The following is a 24,621-nucleotide window of genomic DNA, read 5'->3' as shown; positions in this document are numbered from 1 at the left end:
ACGCCAAAAGATTCATCGGAAGAGGCCAGAATTGTGGACAACAGGCGAGTGGTTTTTCCAGCACGACAATGCGCCTTGTCACACCACGCTCCTCATTTGTGAGTTTTTTGCCAAAAACTCGACTACGTGAAAACTGTTCTTCTACCTTAAACTATTACACTACGGATATATAGGCGAACATCGGCGTAATAATAGCAGCATTGTGTATAAAAATCCACCAGACAACAGTCTCTGCATCACCATAGCGTAGATCCACTTAACTAAACACCACATTCTCTGCCGGCATCGCAAAGTTGTTTAGTCAAAACCTTTTTAAAGTCCACAAATAACCCCATCGCGTACTCGTTTTCTATCTGGAGACTTGGTTCACAGGACATTCTATGTTGGTATGTTGACTTCCATTTACCTGGTACGATTGCTAAAAGATAGGCCCAGAGCAACACCCGCCAAAAAACGTTGCTCGCTGTCCTTTATACTCTTCTTTAGCATCGCTGGTTAATGCCACCCATGCCAAATATTAGGGGTGTGAAAATGACTGTTCGAAGTAAACGCATTTGTTTCTTTATTTAACAAAATATTTATTATTCTTAATATTTTCCATCGTTTGCTATAACCTAGGCCCATCTTTCTGGTAGCATATGGATTCCGCGTCGGAAGAACTCCTCATCCTGGCTGATAATCTAGTGAGATACTCATTTTTTGACCCTGGCTGAAGACTCGAAACGTTGGTTAGGTGTTTCGCGGGCCATCGCTCGAAATAAATGCTAGTCGAATGAGACAACGTCTGGTGAATTTGCCGGGTGGGGTAACACCTAACAACCGAGCATTCGCAGTGCTTCATGGGCCTCTTTTGCGGCATGCGGCCTTACATTATCTTATCGGAAAATGATCTTAACGTGTCTGTCCTTCCATTCTGGCCGTTTCTCTTGCAGCGCCTGGATCAGACGCAATAGTTGCTGTCATCGTTTGACCAGGTTTCAAGACCTCAAGGTGGATCACTCCTTTCTGATTCTAGCAGGTGCACAGCAATGTCTTCTTACCGTGGATGTTTCTCTTTGGCTGGCCTTGGGAAACCCGGATTGTCATGGTAGATCCGCTTTTCATCATCCGTTACAATCCGATCCAGGAATTGTTTTCATGGTTTTCAAGAAGCAGTTCATAAACTTGCAGATGTTTTCCAATGGCTCTCAAAGACAATATATCTGGCACCCATTTCCCTTCCTCAAAATCTTTCCGATGATCGATCAATTTACAATGCGTCAGCAAGCTACTGTTGCATTTGATAGGAGCCTGTATCCTATACTGCTTGGAATTTTATATCTTCGAACTTCTTCTTCGGTGGACCATGATCGTTGTCTTCTACACTGAAGTTGCCGTCTTTGAATCGCTGAAGCCACTTTTGACACATGCGAACTGTTGGACCATGATCGCCGCTTTTACAAGTAGTCAATGCGATTCCCACACATTTTTCTTTAAGAAAAAATAATGCAGCGACACTTCCCGCAAATGATGTTTTACAGACACAAGACTTGACACTTTCAATGCGGTAAAAACACACTTGTTCATGGATAAAGAAATAAAGTCGACTGCGATAGATAGCTGACACATAGGCCTCTTGGATGTAGTATTGCTACATGTAAGGCCCAAACCGGTTACAAAGATATTGCCATACAACAGCCATTTTCACACACATAGAAGTTCTGCTTGTCACTGGTAACCACTGCTCTCACAGTGTTCCAGTTCCTCTTGAAATACTTTTATATTGAGTGGTTTGCAGAAACCGCTAATTCTACTTTATAATAGGTGCTAAGGTTGAGGGAAAAGGAGCGTTCGGGGCACCTGCGGCTAAGGAGAAACCGAAGCGGCAGCGGTCCTCGGACGATCCTAAGTCTTCAACACAAAAGGCGGCAAAGAAGGCTCGGCCGGCAACGGCTAGGCCTTCATTTGCAGTCAAGGCTATCGAAGCTGATGGATGGGTCCTGTGTGACGAATCTAATCCATCCGGCTACGATACTGAGCAGTGCGAACAGCTTAGGAGGAAACTCCTCCTAGCTGTAAGGACTGCGTCCGCGCAAGGCATTAAGCTTTGCTTTGAGTCGGTAGGTGTATACCGTAAAATGTTACGGCTGAACTTTGCCGACGAAGACACGAACGAGTGGCTCAGGCAGTACTGCTCCTCCCTTAACGATGTGTGGGAGGGTGCGCGACTAACCTTGAAAAGGGTCTCTGAGCTTCCATCGATCAAAAAATGCTTTCTCTGGCTTCCAGAAGAAGAGCGAAATGGTGTCGGGGTTCTGGAACAACTTGGTGTACAGAACAATCTTAACACTTCCACCTGGTTGCTGTTAGGCAGCAAAACAGGAGAGAGAACCGATAGGCCGGGAACTTTTCTCACTATCGGCGTTCCCGAACCTGATGTTAAGAAAGTTCGGGAAAAATCGGATTGCCGGCTCTACTATGGGCTGGGGACCGTCACGTTACAAGTGTCGGCTCCTAAAACCATTGAAGGGGACATGCAGCCCCCGGCATCTACATCTGAAACGTAGATGAGGTGCCACATTTCCCAAGTAAATTTGCAGCGGCGACTGCACTTATCAGTCGTCGGGTCAATAGCTGCAAGACATTTATATACCTCATACAAGAACCGTGGGTTGTTGGTGGGGCAGTCAGGGGCCTAAACTTCCAACATGCTGACCTATGGTATGCCAATGGAAGCGATCGACCCCGCACCTGCATGGTAGTCTCCAAAGACTTCCAGGCTAACCTGGTTAACGACCTATGTGATGGCGACACCACATCGGCTAAGCTAATCATAAAAAGTCAACAGGGAGATACTATGGTGCTCTGCATATTTCCCCTACGACGCAGAAGACGTTCCCAGTGGAACATTCATCAGAGCTATCCAATATGCCAAGAGTAGAGGCATGGGGGTAATAGCAGGATGTGATGTCAACGTTCACCACATATGCTGGGGAAGTTCGAACATCAATACAAGAGGATCGAGACTACTGGAGTATCTAGTAGGAACCGATTTGCAGATCCTAAATGTGGGTAATGAACCCACTTTCTTCAACGTGGTCAGGCGAGAGGTCATCGGCATCACGGTGGTATCTCCTGACATCGCGGCTCTGATCGGAGAGTGGAGAGTATCAAACGATATCACACTCTCGGATCACAGACGCATTGATTTCGTTATGGGCATGGATCTACCTCCACCCACTCCATTTCGGAATCCGAGGAAGACAGATTGGGTAATGTATCAAACAGAATTGAGCGCCCGAGTCACGATCCCTGGGAAGTGCATCAAATCCATTGCTGGAATTGAGAAGACAACCCAGATGATCATAACTAGCATGAGAGAAGCTTTCGAAGAAAGCTGTCCGCTCAAGATGCCAAAGAAGGGTAAAACACCATGGTGGAACTCGGATTTGGCAAAACAGAGGAGAACGACAAGGATGCTCCTTAATCACCCTTCAGAGTGAATCAAACACTAGCTGGAATCGCTATAAAGAGGCACAGAAGGCTCTAAAGAAGAGCATAAGATCGGCTAAACGATCATCTTGGAGACGCTTTTGCGAAGAGACTAACTCTCTTGAGGCAACCTCAAAGCTGAAACGGATTCTGGTCAAAGAACGTAGCCAGAAACTGGGTTATTTACGTTTACAGAATGGGAAGTACACAGAAAGCGATGAAGAAACTGCAAATCATCTGCTTGAAGTACACTTCCAAGCAGCATCCAAAATCTAATCTCGGGGCCAACAGGTGCATACAGCCCTCAACTGAGAGACTGGAATCTGGCATGCAAAGTGGTATCACTGGAGGGAGTGAAATGGGCATTTAACTCGTTCCATAGATACAAGTCTGCATCCGGATGGCATCATCCCTGCGCTAGTAATAGAAGGAATGGATGCCCTGGGTCTACACATTCGGAATATATATCGCGCATGCCTAGCACACGCTTATATTCCAATTAAATGGCGGGATGTGAAGGTGTTGTTCATTCCCAAACCAGGAAAGCCCACCTACACAGACGCAAAAAGCTTTCGACCGAACAGCCTAACGTCCTTTCTGCTAAAAGGACTAGAAAGACTAGTAGATCGGTTCATAAGGGATGCACACATTCCTAAATGGCCACTTCACCATAGGCAACACGCCTACCAAAAAGGCAAATCCTCGGAGACAGCACTCCATGAACTTACGGCAAAAATTGAAAAGGCGATGTCCGATAAAGAATACGCTTTAGGCGCATTCATGGACATCGAAGGTGCCTTCAATTATGCTTCATTTGCGGCAATTTGTGATGCGGCAAGACAGCATGGAATCGAACCGCTGCTAATCAGTTGGATCCTTCACATGCTAGAGTGGAGAAAAATCCACATATTGGTCGGTCAGAAGTCTATTGAAGCAGGATGTCTCAGGGGCTGCCCACAGGGAGGAGTTCTCTCTCCACTGTTATGGCTCTTGGTGATGGATACCCTGCTGTGGCTCCTGGAGGACAAAAAAGTCTTCGCGCAAGCATTTGCGGACGACCTAGCCGTAATAATTACCGGCAAGTTTGCGGACACAGTATGTGACCGCTTGAATGCAACTCTGCATGTAATCCACAGCTGGTGCCTCCGCAATGGACTCACGCTGAACGCTAGGAAGACTGGACTAGTTATGTTCACTAGGAACATCAGGTGGGGCAGCTATACGCTACCCACCTTAGCAGGGGCGGAAATCCAGCTGGCACAAACAGTCAAGTACTTAGGAGTACATTTCGACTCCAAGTGAACGTGGAAGCATCATATCCAGGAACAATACCAGAAATCCTGCAGATTGCTCTGATGCTGTAGGAATGCGATAGGTAAGATCTGGGGACTTTCACCTAAACGGATATATTGGATGTATACATCCATAATAAAAGCCATTTTGATGTATGCATGCATCGTCTGGTGGCCAAGACTTAACTTTGCTAACAGCAGGAAGCTGCTAATGCAGATTCAGAGACTTGATTGCTTAAGTATTACTGGAGCAATGAGTACTACGCCGACTGCGGCACTTGAAGCTATCCTAAATTTACCCCCTATTCACTTGGAAGTGAAACGGAAAGCAGCCAACGACACATATGGGCTCGATACCATTGGGGCGTGGAAAGGCGGCCAATCCAACGGGCATGCGTCTATCTGCAAATTCCTTGAAAAACATTCGGTAGCCCTGATGCCGACCGATCATATGGTTTCCAGATTCGTCTTTGAAAAGACATACACTGTCGTAATCACCGAAAGAGAAGAATGGTCAACAAGTGGCCATGAGTCTTTTCAGATTACAGACCTAATAATCTTCACCGACGGGTCAGTCACGGAGGATGGATCGGGTGCAGGGGTGTTCTCGGAGAGTCCGATTATAGAACTGGCCCGACCCCTCGGAAAAATGACGACCATATTCCAGGCGGAGATATATGCCATTTCATTGGCAGCAGAAGAATGTCTGCGACAAAAATGGAGGGTCCGCACGATTCGAATCTGTTCCGACAGTCGGGCGGCATTATCAGCACTAAATGGCAACGAAATATCAAGCCAGTTGGTGTGGAGTTGTCATCAGGTGCTGCTGAAACTTGGCCGACTGAACGAAACATTCCTGATGTGGGAGCCGGGGCACTCTAACATCGCCCGTAATGAGGGGACTGATAGACTGGCTCGCCGAGGGTCTGGATCCACAATGGTGGGGCCAGAACCAGCTCTTGGAATCCGACCATCTACTGTCAAGTCTACTCTGAAGGGTGAAATTGCAAGGATTTTTGTTGTCCCTTAAGAAGTGGGACATGAAAACCCTAGTAGGGCTTTTGACAGGACACTGCCCCTTAAACTACCATATGGAAAAGATTGGGGTAGTGGTTTCGGCTGTGTGCAGCCAATGTGAGGAGGAGGAGGAGACAGCCCTGCACTTTTTATGCAGCTGCCCGGCATCCTCAGATCTCAGACGAAGACACCTTGGCATAGTTTTCTTCAATGAAGAATCTGCACACTCTCTGCCTCTGGAGAATGTTCTCAGATTCGCTAAAGCCTGCGAACACCGTAGGCGGGAAGCCATTGAATAGGCAACTTACGGGGATAGTACAATGGGCCTAATAATGGCCTGAGTGCTCGGAGCTGCGGCTCCCCCAGTTAACTAAACTAACTTATAATAGGTGGAATTGTGGAAAATGTTTATCCGCCCTATCCACAGAAAAGACACATTTCACTGCTCGACCTACAAAGTATTTACCAAAATCCCTGAAAAGAGGCTTAAGCCCTACGCGATAATTGCCATCGGGGAGTACCAGGGCGACTTCAGAGCTGGATCTAAACAACAGGTTGGCTCTTCATCATGGATATTTGTTAACTTTAAATTAGCATACGAGAGTCATACCTCAATTTGGTTCTCATAAAAGTAACCGTGATGATGGTTGATGGTGAGCTCCCAGTGACAAATTACAAAACAAAAATTAGGAGGTGAAGACCGTAATTCTGCCTATATTTAGACCAAAGCTTGGCCAGAGCTAAAATTTCTGTATAAGGATTGAGGGATCCTAAGTCTGACATCAAGTGAATGCTCAATCCTTAAACAAAAGCCGAAAATTATTTGACTTATCCATTAACCAACATGAAACGGTTGAAAGGAGAGCTGGGCCTCTGTCCTCAATTCGACAATAGCTATGCGAATACCAAGCTTGAATTGGATCGAAGTCCTACGAAATTTAGGGAAATGTAGTCACAAAAGGGGCATATTTAGGGGAATGCATTACATAAACTTTGAAAGGACATTCGGGGCTGCTTATTTTTGGGCATTATTATAGAGCCATTACTTTTCGCATTCTTAGTTTAATTTTATATTTCGGTTATTGTATTATAATATATATTTTCTTTTTCTCATTTCAGCATATTATGGCGAAGGCATACATCAAGAATGAATTACGCGGGGGCTCCTTCGCGGCTCAGTCACAACCGGAGCCCCCACAGTCATCAGCATCGTCACCAGCCGTAGCGCAGTCCCAACAACAATATCACCAGCAACATCATCACCATCAACAGCAACAATTTCACAATGTATCGAAAACGAATAACAACGAAATTCTTGGTCCCAGCAGTCATGAGCCGGCTCTAGCTATATGTTATGTGTGTGGTGCCCGTGGTGGAATCTATGAACATATCCGTGCTTATCCAAATCCTGAACGACCTAAAGAGCCATACTTCTCGTTTCTAGAGCGCCATGAGCCGCCGAATGGAGTTAGGCAAATTTCGCATAGTGAACCTTATGTAAAGGCTTGTATGCTCTGTTACCGATCCCTATTCGAGCAGTGGGATGCATTCGAAAGGGAAGGCAAGCCCCATCAACAACGGCTCTACCATATGAAACGCATCGATGGAAAAGGATATATTGGAGCTGATATGACCACCCAAGGCGAGTATGCAGCTCAAATGTTGGGATTGAGTGCAGAACATTTGACAAATAGTGGTATAGGTGGAGGTTCTCATCTTCCTCCATCTTCAGCCTTCTCCTACGCTGCTCCAATTCCTCGGCCGGTATCCCGAGAATATCTCACGCAGCAACAGCAGCAAATACGTAATGAATCACCACATCGGCCTACTTCTCGCAACGAATCGCCTCATGGTAAACCTGTTGATTACTATGGGAAGAATCAAGTGTCAACACAACGACCTGCCAGTAGGAACACTGACAAGTCTCAAAGTAGGCCACATTCGCGTGAAAATCCCCATAATCTCGCACAGCAACAAAACCAAACGCCGACACATTCTCAGCAACAAGCGCGCATGCTGAATTCGTACGAAGGCGTCAGTATGAAACCATCTCCTTTTGCTCAACATAAACTCAAACTAGGATCTGGCTCATACATGACATCAATGGTGTCAAACCAACCCGTGAGTGGCCTAGACACAAGTAACAGTGGTCACCAACAACATTATGCATCTAATAGCAAACACAGTCCATACCCACCTGGCAATAGTATGCCTCTTGCACCGTCACATGGAGGAAGCATAGTGACAGGGAGTGTTTCCCATGTTCCTGTTATGGAAGAAGATGGAGTTCTTGACTTGAGAAACTCACATCATTCCACAACTTCACCGTCTCCGCATCATCATCAAACACAGATGAAACTTCAGCAATCACGGCCTCCTAGTAATCCCCCAACAACAACAAATTCTGTTGAAGTAGGCATCTTGGATTTGTCAATGCCAGATAAGAATTCAACCACAGAAGTGTGCTACGTATGCGGTGATGAGCAACGCCGGGGGAGTTTAATCGAAATGTGTACGATTGCTCCGAAAGATGCCAAAGATTGGGATAAACCATTCTTCCCACTGTTTGGGGAAACTCACCCCAGACCACCACGATCAAGGCCCATTGATCCTCGTGGTATGATACAAGCGTGTCACTTGTGTCACGATTATCTAATGCAACAGTGGAATAAATATCAGGTGAGTCTTCAAATCCAGATTTTTAATGTATTTTGACAGGCAAAATAGATAAGTCCTACCCCTCACGGGAATCAGATAATAATTATTCAGGTTAATCCTCTGGACCATCATAGATCTATATCGTACTTGGTAAAGATACTGCAGAAAAGCACAAGGTGATTGAACGATTCTTGACGCAGATAGTATTGTCGCAAGCCCTGTATTTTTCTGAAAAATTATAAACAAACGTCGTCTAAATCTTCAACGCTATAATATCTGTTGAATTTATTTTTAGTAGCGAGTCCAAGCGCATAGATTAAAATATCTATTTGTATACAGAACAGAATGAATTTAGCGTGGGATGTGCGTGATGAAGTAACGCTATTTGTGGATGGATACGAGCTCCTAACTAAAATGAAATAATCTCGTTGCTTGTCTTCTGCTTTAAACCGCTTCAGATGGATTTGATATCTGTTCACTCGCGACAGCAATGTGTTGGGCGTGCTGTTTATAAATACTATAGAATTTTTGGCATTCGTCGCAGTAATATAATTCGAACGATTAAATGATAATCGATATAATAATATTTTAGGAGAATAGATAGAATCCCACGTTGTTGGATATTGATTTATGGGGATGTTTGGATGTTGTTTGCTTCAATTTTAATGGAATGAAGATACTTTTGTCTTCTGATATTTGATATTGAATCTTTTCTGCTCAAGGGAATTCATAGATTCAACAATAGCATAGAGAGTGTGCTATACAAATGCTGCTCTATTAACACCTTTAGCAACTGGACCACATTGCCTCACATGCCTATTTAAATATCTCTTTGGAAAGTGTCTAAAGCTACAGTATGGAATCCTTAAAACCTGTTCCTCTCCTTACTCTCTCTGCGCCACGGAACTATCTATAGACATTACATCGTGGGCCTTACTGGCTTACTCCTACGATGAGAATTGCTCCCTGTCGCTGTCGAAAGCGCTCTAACCTTTGATGCACCTCCTGCCTACAACCTTACGATGCCACTAGCTGCATTCCATACTCCTTATTCGAGCATTTGCGGAATAATCGTCTCTACTTGTAAGGATCTCCTCAAAAGAAGTTCAAGGTTTTCCTTCTCACAAGCAAATCTCTGGCGCACGAAGAATACGTGCTCCGGATTCTATTCCAAGGCTTCATATTTGCCTGTGCCTCCACTTCCCTTTATAACAATTATTCCAATGTCCCTGCCACGCCCTGATTGTGTGTGTCCTTCCATCGTCGCTCTTTGGTATATTGATTGGGTCCTCCAATATTGGGTGTTGAGTTAATTAGCGCATCAGCAACTTTCCATGGTTTCTCGCTCCCATAGCTCAGGTGTTCCTTGAAGATTAATCGATGATCCCGCATAACACCGAAGTATTTGATGAACGGCTTGCAGGTTGTGCCGGACGGAACATTAAAAATTCTTTCAACATATAACCGGTGACTAATCCAGCCTCAGTTTTGTGTTCGGCCAACTCTAGCCCATGCAATATCAACCATTACTTGATAAGCCTCACCAATGACTTTTGAGGCACTCCGCGGGTTAGCAAATATTCAAATAGGCCTTCAACCGTGGCATAATGGAGCTATCTATCCATGAAATAGTCTTATAACATGCTGATAGCACAATATTTTTTGGTAACCTCCTGCCATCTTATGCCTACAATTGCTACCTCTGTCAATTGATCACTGAGTTGATAGCACTCCATCAGGCAGCACAAAAACCATGCTGCTGTGACTTTCCCTTACTGCCTGGTGAACAAATGGGACGATACGACGACGGCTTACCAGGTGATTGGTCACTCTTTGGTGGCAACACCAGCATCTGCTTTTCTCTCTGAGTTGAGAAGGCACCCTTTGTCAAACAGGTATTAAAAGTGGAAATAAATCACTCCTTTACGGTCGGTATTCGGTTCAGCCCTGGTGCTTTCTTAGGGTTCTATGCGAAACAAAACCTTATTAGAATCGATTGAGAGTCTGTCTGTCTGTCTGTCTGTCACACCCGATTTACTCGGAAACGGCTAAACTTATTTTTATTTTTTTATTTTAAATTTTTTTCACAGAAAATGGTCATGTAGGCTTTCAAACGGTCCCATTAGTTCTTATCGAGCTGATCCTGAAACATAGGGAATGGGACTCAAAATCTGGGCACAAAAATGTAACAGGTCTCGTTTTCAAAACTTATTCAATCGAAAAATCTGAAAAAATGACAATGGTGCACCGAAACAAAATCTAGGCCTCAAAATATGTACATCCCAATCCGGTATTTGCTCAAATAAAGTTAATATGTAATAGCATAGGAGACCCAAAAAAACGGAAATTTCGTCATAACTTCTTTATTTCTCAATATTTTTACACCAAATTTTGATCACCTTCAAGGTATTCGCCTTTGACTACAACGCACTTCCATTGTTGAAAACATTTTTTAAATTCACTCATCGGGATGTCCTTTTAAGCCTTCCAGCGATTTTTGTTTCACCTCCTTCACAGTGGCAAAACGCTTTCCTTTCATATTCCTTTTGAGTCTGGGGAACCAAAAGAAGTCACAGGGGGTTAGGTCCGGTGAGTATGGGGGGTGGACAATCGGTGTCATGAAGTTTTTGGTCAAAAATTGCTTCACGGAAAGGGCTGTGTGGGCGGGCGTGTTGTCATGATGGAAGAACTAATCGCCTGTGCGCCAAAGATCTGCCCTTTTCTACCGGATACTCTCCCTTAATCTTTTCAAAACCTCCAAGTAGAACTTCTGGTTGACAGTTTGATCCGGGGGAACGACCTCCGCGTGCACAATACCTCTGCAATCGAAGAAATAAATGAGCATTGTCTTGATGTTTGACTTCACTTGGCGAGGTTTTTTGGGACGAGGAGAGCCAGCTGTCTTCCATTGGCTTGATTGCTGCTTTGTTTCGGTGTCGTATCCATAGCACCACGATTCATCACCAGTAATCACCTTGGGAAAAAATTCAGGGTCCTCTTCGAGCTGATTTTGAAGCTCGAAACATGCCTGAATTGGACGCTCCCATTGTTCGTCTGTGAGAAGGCGCGGGACGAATCTGACTCCAACCCTTCTCATGTGCAAATCTTCCGATAAAATTCTCTGAATTGAACTCTATGGCATTCCCGACATCTCACAGAGCTGATCAATGGTTCGGCGACGGTCTTCACGAACGAGGGCTTTGATTCTGTCGACGTTTTCATCAGTTCTTGACGTTGAGGGGCGTCCTGAACGAAGTTGGTCTTCAATAGACATTTCTCCATTTTTAAAACGTGAAAACCAATCGTAATCTCTGGTTTTACTTAAGGGGGTCATCCCGTGTGAAGGCCGTTTTTTTGGCTTATAGAGAACTGGATAAAGATACATACACGTATTTTTCACCATAGATTTATTAATATCTTGAGCGAGCACAGTAATTTTTCCAGCCCAATCGCATAGTTCGTTATTGAAATACTGAGCAATTTATACCTCCATCTCCAAAAAAAGGGGTTTTTCTGCTGCCACGCTGGAGAGCGCTGCGATCATCTTAGAGTAAAAAAGTAAACGGTATTTTAACGTACAGACTTAACTAGAGTCCGCAAACTAGAATTATTAAAAAATATTAAAAACTATGCTGCCGTGTTAAACTTTTTTTTTTGAATTTTGGCGTTTTTTTTACGGCTTTTTCAATGAATAAAACAAAAACTACTAAATGAATCGCAATTATCCTAGTGTGCGGACCGTAGAAATGTGTTCTGAATAAGTCGAGAAAATTTCGAAGAATTTGGTTGGATAGATTTTGGGCTATGGTGGCAGCCGATTTTCAACATGCGGTTTCGAGAAAAACGCATTTAAAAAGTAGAATGCGATTTTTAGCTATAAAAGCTTAACTGACCATTAATCTGCTATACCAAATCCATAAACCTTAGGTTTCTTGGAGAAACACATGTACGACCTTGGTTTCAATTCTTGTCCTTTTAGCGAAGTCATTCGAACGTCATTCGGACCAATAAATACGAGCTTTATTACGGCGATCGACATAAATCTAGCATGTGACTTATCACGTGTTCAACACTATAATTTCCGAATGACTCCAAATATCAAAAAATCGCTTTGCCCATATATTCTACACTATATCTAGATACAATTGATGGCAAAAAAAAAATCGATTCCGCGGATCCGACACACGGGATGACCCCCTTAAACCGCTCCAGATGGAGTTGATATCTGTTCACTCGCGACAGCAATGTGTTGGGCGTGCTGTTTATAAATACTATAGAATTTTTGGCATTGGTCGCAGTAATATAATTCGAACGATTAAATGATAATCGATATAATAATATTTTAGGAGAATAGATAGAATCCCACGTTGTTGGATATTGATTTATGGGGATGTTTCGATGTTGTTTGTTTCAATTTTAATGGAATAAAGATACTTTTGTCTTCTGATACTGGATATTGAATCTTTCTAACAATAGTATAGAGTGTGCTATACCAATGCTGCTCTATTAGCAAGACCACATTGCCCCGCATGCCTATTAAAATATCTTTTTGGAAAGTGTCTAAAGCTAAAGTGTGGAATCCTTAAAACCTTCTTCTTTTTCTTCCCGTTCACAAGCGGGGCCGGCTCGTCGTGATCGGTTTCGCAATTTGGTTCTATCAAATGCCTGATCTGGATGCAATCTCGAGACTTTTAAATCCTCATCCAGCGTATCAAGCCACCGTTGTTTCGGCCTGCCTTTTGGTCATTTACCATCGACTTTTATATTCAGACCAATCTTGGCAAGTGAATTCTCGTTAACACGAATTGCGTGACCATACCATCGAAGACGCCTCTCTCGTATCTTTTCCATGATCGGTGCAACCCCATAACGATCGCGGATATCCTCATTTCGGATATGATCAAAACGTGTCACGCCACTAGTCCCACGCAACATTTTCGTCTCCATCACCGCAAGACACCATTCATTGTCTTTTATAGTCGGCCAAAACTCAGAACCATAGAGAGCGACAGGACGGACGACATTGTAATAAATTCTAGATTTGAGACGTTCGTTGATACGTCGATCTCGTCGAAGGCGCCTCTCTCGCAGTTTTTCCACGATTGGTGCAACCCCATATCGATCGTGGATGTCCTCATTTCGGATGTGATTAAAACGTGTCACGCCACTAGTCCAACATCTTCGGCTCCATTACCGCAAGACAGCTAGGTGGTTTGTTCAGATTTTTTGGTTGAGTAGTTTCTGAAAATAGGTTCGGGAAAGAAATGTTCACTTTCCAGCCGTCAGACTCTCCCATTTTGCACCAAACGTCATGCCTGAGGCTAAATTTGAAAAGCACTAATTGAGACCCTCCATTTGATACTTTGTGGAGGACGGAGCAACTTGCGAGTCGGACGCTTTTTACGATGACAGTGCAGAAATGCAATTAAGATAGAGGAGTTAATAAAAAGTTTTAAAAATAGTACGATCGTTCTTGTTGTCTTTTCTGCAACATTTATCGTTTTGATTAGTATTTATGTACTAAGATACTTTTGTAAATTAAAGATTTTCATTATGCCAAATATTAATTACAAATGCAAATTCTTTGTTTGGCTAATTTTAGATTCTCAACTATTATTGTTAGAATCAATTCCAGGCTCATGAGATCGTTATCCTTTGGTCTTTCTCTTGTAAGTGACCTCCGGAGCATCCCTAGATTTAAACCAGCAGTAATTTGCATGCATTGCTTCATTCCAGCGTCCCTGATATCTCCGTTCCATCATGGAAATGTCTTGATGGAACCTTTCATCACGCTCGTCACTGACAGCTTCGCAATTAGGTGGAAACATCGAGATGGGAGTGGAAAAAATGGATTTTTACGGACATCCGAGCTGATGATATTTTTGTAGGAGTGTTGTGATCAACTGAGTGTAGTTATCATCTCTTTATTCCCTAAAAATCCATGAGTACCTCTTTTAAGAGCATCCCAAGTTTCCTTTCTCTCCCTTTCAAAACTAAGTGAAGGCGGGATCCTTCATCAGTTGACAAATTTGGGGACCAACAAACATGCCTTCCTTGATTTTTGCATCACTGAACCTTAACTTCTCTTAAGTATTTAAAAGAGGGGCAGAATGGCAACTTCTCGGTTCATGGATTTAACAACAATTTTCATTAAACCCAGTTTTATATGTAGGGATGGAAGGAAGACATTCTTTCGATCCACGAGCGGTTTGGCTTTTCTCAGAAGGATTAAGATTTCTTGTACGCCACTCTGTTCCAATCGCCACAGATTTTCAGCTTATGTTCAGCATATTTGATTAGGTCGAGGGCTGTCATATTTGCATAAGTCTCCTTCATGTGAACTGCATGACCAATAGGAATGGAAGCAAGACGGTACCCAACGTGAAGCTTGAAGGAGACTGCAAATAGTCTCCATTCAGTTGGATCATGCTTCAAATTCAAATTTTTCATTAAATCATTGATGTCACAACAAAAAACCAAATTTTTTTTTGCTCTCAAACAAAGGATACAGATCTCGTTGACGTTTTCTATACAAGGAGATTCTGACATCATTTTGCAAAAGATTCCATTGTTGTAAGGATCCTAGCAATTCTGTGTCGAATAGCAGATGGAAAATTCCGGTATTTCACTGTTCCTATTTTTCTCATTGATAATCCTGCTTTTATAGGCGGAGTTAAGTAAAAATAGCAATAGCATTTTATATCGCAACACGTCACTCAATTGCTGCTCAAATGGAGGTAGCGGTATGTTTCGTGTTGTATTTAGAACTCCTGGACTTGTATACGCTAGACGACATTCATTAAATCGTTACAAGTATCGGGCAATAAAGGGCTGAAAATGAACAATGAGAAACTGTCCTGCGGCTCCGTGGTTGAACCGTGAAAATCAAGTCAGAGCAAACAAGACGACAGATTTTGCGAAACATAAGGAACAACTCCAAACCAACTACAATATCTTTTTTTTCTTTTTTGTGCGTACACGGAGGTGGAAAATCTTAGAAAGACACGTCCACCGCCCGAACGGCGGAACTACAGCGGGCGCGTGTGGGATTCACACCCACTAAAAACCACCCCCGGTCTCTCCAGCCCCAGTCCCAGCCCCGCGGGACCACCATTGAGGTATTACTTCGCGGGGTAGGTTTGCTCTTAGGCACTCATCCTTCTCCTATTTGCAGCTTTCCTCCTTCTTTGTTCCTTGAGTAACTCCTCCTGCATTTGGATGATTGCGGAGCCAACCGCAAGCCACTTCTCCTCGGACTCCAGCATCTCAGTAACCAAGCTCTCCGGGGTCCCGCTCCTGCCCAGCACCTGGTTTAAGCTCCTTCTCTCAATCGCAAATCATGGGCAGTGAAACATCACATGCTCTGGATCCTCCGGTATGCCATCGCATCTGGGACAGTTCGGAGAATCATCCAACCCAAAGCGGTGCAGATACTGCCTTTAGCAACCACCGTGCCCCGTGAGGAACTGGGTAATGTGGTAGTTGGTCTCCCCCCATGTTTTCGCTCAAGCCACACCCCAATGTTGGGAATGAGCCTGTGCGTCCACCGACCTTTCGTAGACTCGTCCCATCTGCGTTGCCAGAGATCAAGTGACTCTGACCTTGCCGCATTTCTACGCTGTGCATGCCCCTCCATATGTCTTGCATTGTACAGGACACTCATTTCTTTGGCCAGAATGTCAACCGGGATCATGCCTGCCACCACCAATACTGCCTCATCTGATGTGGTTCTAAAAGTACTGCAAACCCTCAAAGCCATCCGCCGATAAACCGAGTTCACCTGCTTCCGTCTCTGAGAGTTTGCAAGCGCCTCTGCCCACACAGGCGACGAGTAGAGCAGGATGGAGCGCACCACTCCGGCTAGCACCAACCTCCGACAATGTTTCGGCCCACCAATATTTGGCAACATTTTTGCAAGCGCCGTGGTGGCACTGGCTGCCTTTTGGCATGCATACTCTAGGTGTTCAATTATTACCCCCAGGTATTTGATAGTCGGCTTTGATACGACCGTATGTCCACCGACCTCCACTTTTACAGTGTTATTTTTCCTGCGGTTCGTTATTAAGACCGCTTCCGTTTTCGCGTCCGCCAAGGTCAGCCCGGCCTTTTCTAGCCAGGACTTTACCGCTCTCACTGTTTCCGTTGCGTAAACCTCCACATCTTCTGGGTGTTTTTCTGCAACAACCACAGCTAGGTCATCAGCAAAGCCGGCAATCATAGCCCTCTCTGTGACGGGAAGAGCAAGCACTCCATTATACATGATATTACACAATAGTACCGATCCCTGTGGTACCTCGGCTGTGACAATGTACTGGGGGCCCTCATTCGTCCCGTACCAGAGACTCCTCTCTGAGAGGTGGTTTTCCACCAAATTCGCTAAGTACCCGGGGACACCTATGTCAGCCAACGCACCTTTAATTCTATTCCAGTTGGCCGAGTTGAATGCGTTTTTGACATCCAATGCCACCACGGCAAAGCAGCCGCCAGAAATCAGTGCACCTTTTGCCAGGTTTACCACAATGCCAATTGCATCCACCGTAGAGTGGGCGCGTCGGAAACCAAACTGGCGTTCCGACAAACCATTGCTGGCTTCGACGATGGGCAGGAGTCTGTTGTAGATGACTCTCTCCATCATCTTCCCCATTGTATCCAACAGGCAGATAGGACGATAAGACGCGTGGGTTTCCAGGTGGCTTGCCAGGCTTCGGAAGCAACACCAACTTTTGGTTTTTCCACTGGGCAGGGAATATTCCTTCTTTTAGGCACGCCTCGAAGGTGTTGGCGAAAAGTTCGGGCCTAGTCTTCACTGCCAGTTTCACAGCTCGGTTGGGGATGCCATCCAAACCTGGGGCCTTGTCACCGAACCTACCACATATTTCCCGCAGCTCCTCCACAGTTACGGGCGGTATTATGCCGTCATTTAGCTGGACAAAAATTTTCCTTCCCCTATTTTCGTGGTGAGGGGACAGAGTGGTAACAATGTGTTTCAGGAGGCGCGGATAGGTCACCTGGGGTGATTTCCGCAGCCTTTTCATCACCCCTCTGTAAGCCTCGCCCCAAGGGTTTATGTCGGCATGGTCGCACAGCTGTTTGAAGCAGTTCTTTTTGCTCCTCCGAATGGCTTCCTTTAGACGGCCACGCAATTGCTTGTATGCCTCCTCTCGACCGTTGCCACCGGGTTTTCCCCTGAACCTCTGGCAAAGCCTCCTTGCCCGAAAACATGCGGCTCGCAAACTTGCGATTTCGTTGTTCCACCAGTAGTTGGGTTGCCTAGTGGGGAGCAATCGCCTTCTGGGCATAGTAGCATCGCATGCTTCCGTCACCCATCGAGTGATCTGGGTGGTTTTCTCTCCAGCCGTACCATTCAGGGATATATAGGATTTGAGCACCGCGGAAAACGTGTCCTCCTCGAAAGCTTTCACTGTCCAGCCAAGCATACCACCCGGCATTCTGCGAAAACTCTTTTTCGAGCTCGATCCGCCCTTGATCTCTATGCAGATTGCCTGGTGGTCGCTGTGAGTATAGTCCTCACTGACATGCCAAGCGATTCTACTGGCTAAAGTGGCACTCACGTATGTCAGGTCCACTATAGACCCCAGGCCCCTTCCCCAACTACAATATCTATTGCAAAGAATTTTGGCACAAAGGTATAGTCATAGATCGTCCTAAAACCGTTCGCAATTTTCATTACAGAGAGGGATTAAAGGCCTATATTCCAAAGAAGAAGCCATTATTTTCTCAGGGAAATATTGAAAAAACGAGTTGAATATGCTCGAGAATTTCTTAATAAGACAGAAGAGCTTTGGGAAATCGTTATTTTTTGCGATGCGTCTAAATTCAATATTTTTGGTTCCGTGAGCCTGCAATTGATGCGGAGAAGGATGGTCACAGCCTTAGAAGATCGTAATATGAAGCCAACAGTTAAACATGGTGGTGTGGCAGCATCATGATTTGGAGTGTTATAGCGTCCAGGATTAGGATTACTACATATACATAATTGAAGAAAACATCACTAAAATAGGTTAAGTTGACTTACCCAACTAGTACATACCAGCTACGGGTGCTATATTGGGCGTGCCAATTGATATAATGTTAGATCATTACAATGATCCGAAACACACAGCCAGGGTAGTTAAGGAATGGATCTTCTTTAATGTCAAAAGGACTCTTGCTCAGCCACCGCAGAACCCGGATTTAAGTCTGATAAAGCTCTTGCGGGCATACGTCGAATAGAAGCTACGCAAAAGAGAGGTAAAAGGCAAAAAGGACCTGAAGAATCACATAAAGGATATCTGCACGTTTATTCCTGCAGAAGTTACCGAAAAACTTTTAGAATAAGTTTGGCTTCGCCAAACGTTTTTAAGGTTTTGTGTGAAACAAAACCTTATTAGAATGGTGACGGTGTCTGTCTGTCCGTCTGTCCGTCTGTCTGTCTGTCTGTCTGTCTGTCTGTCTGTCTGTCTGTCACACCCGATTTATTCGGAAACGGCTAGACCGATTGTCACGAAAATTGGTGAGAGTATGTAATCTGGTGATCCCTTTACATGCAGTAAGTGGCGCCATCTTACGTTAAGTTTAAGGGGGGCTCTCCGTACATGTGAATGGAGGGTGCAAATTTTTTTTTCACAGAATGTAGCCAAGTAGGGTATCAAATGAAAGGTCTCAACTAGTACTTTTCGAATCTGGTTCAATACTTGATATTAGATGAAACATAGGGAGTAAGGGTTGAAAATATGACCCACAAAAAGTGTAACAGGTCTCGTTCTCAGAACCTATCCAACCGAAAAATCTGAAAAAAATCACAGTGGTGCATCTCTACGAAATCTAGGCCTCAAAATATATCCGGTTCCGATATCTGCACAAATAAAGTTAATAATAGTATATTTCCACATTTTAGAAATTTACCCGGCACCCCCCCTTATGTTCATCCTAGAAATACAAAATTTGGCATGAGTGTAACGAAGAATATAATGCACAGTTTGGTCAAGTTTGAAGAAAATCCAATTATTAGTAACAAAGTTATTGGGGGTGAAACTTTACAATTTTTTGTGAATTTCGTGCACTTTACAACCCGCATGACGTCATCATCACATATCAATTCGTCAATATCACAACGAAATGAGTTCTTACGAATTGGGTCGCAGACAATTATTTTGTTTTAGTTTTTTAGTTATTTGTCAGCCAGACATGTGTGTATGTAGGTATATAATATATGCGTGCTAATGAACTATGCCTAATTCAGTTAGATATAAGACGTGAATCGGAAATATGGGTACGATAAATTTAGATACGTGCATATATGTGTACAGCAGGTAATAGGCAGTTTGTTTGTTTAGGGTGAGCGTGATATCTATGGCTCTAATATGTACGTATGTCTCGTAGTTTGGAAAAATATGAAGGATTATGTTGGATTTGTAGCTATATACGGACAGAGAAATGTGCGTCTCTTACATAAGATGAACACAAAACCTTTATACCCGAAGCGCGAGCTTCCGGTATTCCGACTTGTTTTTTAGATGGTAAGAAACCGTAAAGCCATCATCGCCTAGTTAATTTTATTACTCTTTTTTTTTTGTTTAAAATAAAATGAATCAAATAATAACGGTAAAAAATATACATACGAATGCATTTATTTTCTCCAATAGGTTATTTAAAAATATCAACTGACTTCAGAGAATGTGCGAGTGTGTCGCAGTAATTGTCCAACTTTTAATTAGTTCGGTTTACTGTCTGTCTGTCCTTCACACGTATTTTTCTTGGAGACGGTTATTGCGTTTGACACCAAATTATGGTCGAAAGGTGAGAACTGTGAACGTTCACGCATACAGTGAGTTACAAACCACCCAGCTGAAAAATCTGAAAAAAATCAAGAGGCTGCCACTATGTGGTGCCTAAGCTCAGAAATACCCCCCATACCAATATCTATCCAAATAAAGTCAATAATAGTATATTACTATAATTTTTAATATTTTTCTACAAAACCCCCCTTAAGTTCATTCTAGCACCACGCACAATGTAGGGTATAACATAGAGCATGATCCTACCAAGTTTGGTGAAAATCGCACTATTACTAACAAAGTTATAATTGGTCAAATTGTCGATTCTTTGCAAATTCAATACTGGATGTGGATATTCTCACATAATATGTGCATATATTACGTGCTATGTACTAATGGAACAAATGCACACTCAAATGTCTTTATGAAAGAAATACACAAAACCTTTCATACCTGAAGCGCCCCGCTTTCGGTTTCTCGACTTGTTTTATCATAAAAACACTCCAAAACTAGATATTCTGTATCAATCATAACAAAAATACTATGGAATTCACCGTGGCAGTTGTAATATTATTTATACACAACCTCCAAAGAACTACATTTATTTGTATTTTGACAGGTGTGCCAACGTCAAAAATCAAATTTCCTATAAACCAAATATATCCAATATAGAATGTCACTTGTTTCTGTTAAAAGTAGAGCCAATTGAAACTTTTTATAGTGATTTTTGAATTTAGCAGATGAAAATATATAAGAATAGGTTATTTTTCAGTCCGAAATTATTTCATTGTTGGGCGGTGTTATTTATTTGAAACAAGAAACAATTTTGAGGAGGAACTACCCGACATGGCTATATCCGGTAAAGAAACTTTTTTCACTTTCCGCTATCACTGAGTTCCATAGGAAGTCCTATTATTCCAGCCGCCCTTTCCCCGCTTATTAAACAGTAGAAAAACGCGGAAAGTTCTGTAGGCTTGCAGAAAATAGTTCCCCTTTACAACTTCTGAGTTAGCTGGGTTAACACAGCTGCCCCACCTAGTTTAGGGCGTTTAACAGTCTCGGGATTACAACGAAGTATGGTTTTGGATTCTGAAACCCGCAGCAAACGATCATCTCAACCGAATAGTCGCAGCCCTACCCGGGTCATGGTATCGCCTATTCAGCAGAAACATGGCCGTCCCACTGACATACTCGTTTGAGAAATCTCCTTACAAGGCGATGCAAATACTTACTGTATCAGCTTGTGTCATGCCAACTACTCTTCATATATTTTGCGGTTTTCTGTTTTGTGTGTCCTATCCATAGCCATTTTGGTCCACGGTTGGGCATTTTCCTCACAACCTCGACCCGCGTATAGATATCTATATGTACGCGCACACCTCCAAATGGCGTACAAGAACAGGGATGTGCCTGATAGGAGATCTGACAATTCACCACAGGGGGTGTCTGTTCCTTAAGAACGGTTACTCCTATTGCTACGAAAAGGGGGACTGTGAATCTTTATGCATGCAGTAAGTAACATCACTCTAGAGTGAAATTAAACGGGAGGAGGGGCGGGGAGTGATCTCCATTCATGCAAAGGGGGGATGTGAAATATTTTTCCATTAAATGTAGGCATGTAGGGTATCAAATGAAAGGTTTCGATTAGTACTCTCAATAGAACTAAACGCCTATTTCCCCGGCACCTTCATTGTTGTAAAACAACATTACGTTTCAGGATGGTCCAGTAGGTCTTCTTGGTACTAACAAAAAATTTACGGTCAGGTTCAGATAAAAATTTTCTATCTTGATAGATAGCTCAGGTGTTCTTCCCGCAATCACGTGCGCTATATACTTACCAGTTTCGGTTGCACTTTGAGATGCTCCCACTCATCAACAATTAGTATCAATTTTTAATTGACAATGACACATCATATGCGAACCTAAAGTCCATGCATACTCGCAGAAAAATATTTCAAATGATAAGAAATTATATGTTTTGTTACGGGTCAATGGGAATCCTCACATTTTCGTAATTTTTGCTCATCATACTCGCATGTAAAATATAATCGGTTATGTAAATATATACACATATATCTACTACTTGAAAAAAAAAATGATTCTGATAACCTTCTTCGTAACAATTACGACCCTGATGTTAGTTTAATCTTTAGGCATTTGTTTTTAATTATATGAGATGCTTATTTCTTCCAAAGTGTAGAAATCTTTTTGAACACTCTTAACGGTGCAGAAATACTATATGTACATATGGGGAAAATTCAAAAGTACAAAGTAAGCAATCAGAGCAAAAAAACGAAGCGAAAATTACGGCGCAGTGTCAGGGAGATACACATGTTTAAAAGGAATTGACCCAGAAAGATATGAATTATTCCATATTACCGTGATTTTGTATGTACAAATGCTTTTTGGGGGTGTTTTTTCATTGCTTCTTAGTAAATTACCTTTTTAGGGCATGTCTTAGGCAAATGTAAGCTCTTGCTTCTAAGGTTCAGCAACTCCATTTTAAAAGATATTTGTAATAATTGCATTCAGTAGTGAAAAATAGTAAAATGAGTTCATGAATTATTTAAACTGCCTGTTGTATCTGTAGTATCAAAACATTGTTTACTACTAAAAATATTATCACCATTTACCTCCCGGACTTGTATTAATAAATAAAACGTGCGAAATAACTTGTTGAATTGCCTTTAATATCAGAGTAAAAATACAAAAACTGCGTCATTTCACTTTAAAGCAAATGTAATCATACACAGCAACAATCTTTTCGAGCGAATTGAGATACATTCAAGTAATCGTTAACGACGATTAACAATACACAATATATGTATGCGAAACTCAATAATAAACTTCTCTAGCATCTTTATGTAGTGCACAAAGTTCGCATTTTATTTCCATGCATTTTATGTGCAGATATCTGTAAGCGAATCTGAGAAGTTTTCGTGGAGTTTTTTCATACAAAAGAATAATACAAAAAGTAGTAATAATAAATTCATTCATTATCACATAATTTTCTTTGTTGTAATCAACACTTGTAAGATCGTTTACTATTCAGACATCATATAAATTTATTAAGGAAATATTAATATTTTATAGTAGTGGAAATGCACTGGAGGCAATTATTATTAACATAAGGGGTCACGTTCATGAGTAGTTAGCGTTCATTTTCCGGAAAAAAGATACATTTGTTGACAGAATCAAACGCTGCGTAGTGGTTATATTAACGCAAATGTGAAGGTCTTATTAATATGCCATTGTCGTTCAGAATTGGGATTGATTAGAATCCTTTGGATATCAGAAAATATATTGGAAACGAAACACAGCGCATGTGAAAGGTTTTATGATTCTTTGGGTCCACACCTTTTCTGTACCAAGATCCTGTTCTGTCTTCCCAGCTAAACTCAAGTTTTTCCAGTTAAATTTTTACTTTTCCCAACAAAATTCGTAATTATATCAATCAAATTCGTATTTTGTAGTAATAGAGCAGTTTGACAATGAATAGCTTTCACTATTCCAGCCCATCAGGAAAATTCCACTGAATCATCTATGCTGTAGAGAGAACGGGTCCAGGGTGAAAACTACACGGAAAATCTAGGTACGGTGTAAAAATTATGTGAGTCCTTGGCTTTACCAAAGGTGTAAATTCACGGCAAGAAGTATATACTATTTCCATTGATTTTGCTAAAGTTTTCGACACTGTAAATCACAAGATACTTCTATCCAAATTCTCGTCTCTAAGCGTACCCATTCCACCTGTTTTATGGCTTACATCTTACCGATTCTGCAGCGTCTCTCTCTTCCCGCTCTTTCTCTCCCTCCTCTGGCGTCCCACAGGGATCTATTCCGGGCCCTTTGTTATTTTTATTTTTTTTTTCAACGACCTCCCCAAAAATTTGCGCAAGCTCCTCCTCAGTTACCGCAGGTATGATGTAGAGATCGAATGCTTGCTTGTGTTGTTTGCGTTCCCTTTTATCCGGGGGAAGGGTGTCATCACGATATTGAGTAGAAGATGCGGGCAGGTCAATTGTGATGTTCGCCCTCTCATCTTCTTCATAACCATTCTGTACGCGGTCCCCCGGGGGTTTGGTCTGCCTCTGCGCAAAGTTCTTTGAAGCATTCTCGCTTGTTGGTCTATATAGCTTGCTTAAGCCTACCTCGAAGGTTCACATATACTTCTCGTCGTTTCTCGTCGAAGTCCGGCCTTCCTCTAGATCATTGACAGCTCCTTTTAGCTCGATAACATGCATCTCGTAACTCCGCGATCTCTTCATTCCACCAATAGTTTGAGCGCCTTTTTGCCAGGACTCGCCGCCTCTGCATGATAGCGTCGCATGCTCCCGTTATGCGTCCTATCATTTGCTCTACCTTTTCTGTAGCCGCACCACCGAGATTTTGGCCTCCCAGTAGCA

General features: G+C 42.8%; 1 protein-coding gene across 2 annotated transcripts in view; it reads left to right on the top strand.

Moving 5' to 3' along the window:
• LOC119655920 overlaps positions 1–24,621 on the top strand; it is a 256,712-nt gene that overhangs the window by 57,372 nt on the left and 174,719 nt on the right. For both annotated transcript variants that reach the window (XM_038062087.1, XM_038062086.1), the window contains exon 2: positions 6,900–8,459. In XM_038062087.1, coding sequence (XP_037918015.1) covers positions 6,906–8,459 — 1,554 coding nt within the window. In that variant the 5' untranslated portion in view covers positions 6,900–6,905. The remainder of the gene's footprint in view (positions 1–6,899; positions 8,460–24,621) is intronic.

The sequence above is a fragment of the Hermetia illucens genome, chromosome 4, assembly GCF_905115235.1.
Source record: "Hermetia illucens chromosome 4, iHerIll2.2.curated.20191125, whole genome shotgun sequence".
Lineage (NCBI taxonomy): Eukaryota > Metazoa > Arthropoda > Insecta > Diptera > Stratiomyidae > Hermetia > Hermetia illucens.
The sequence above is the reverse complement of the archived record's forward strand: the minus strand, read 5'-3'. Positions and strand labels throughout refer to the sequence as shown.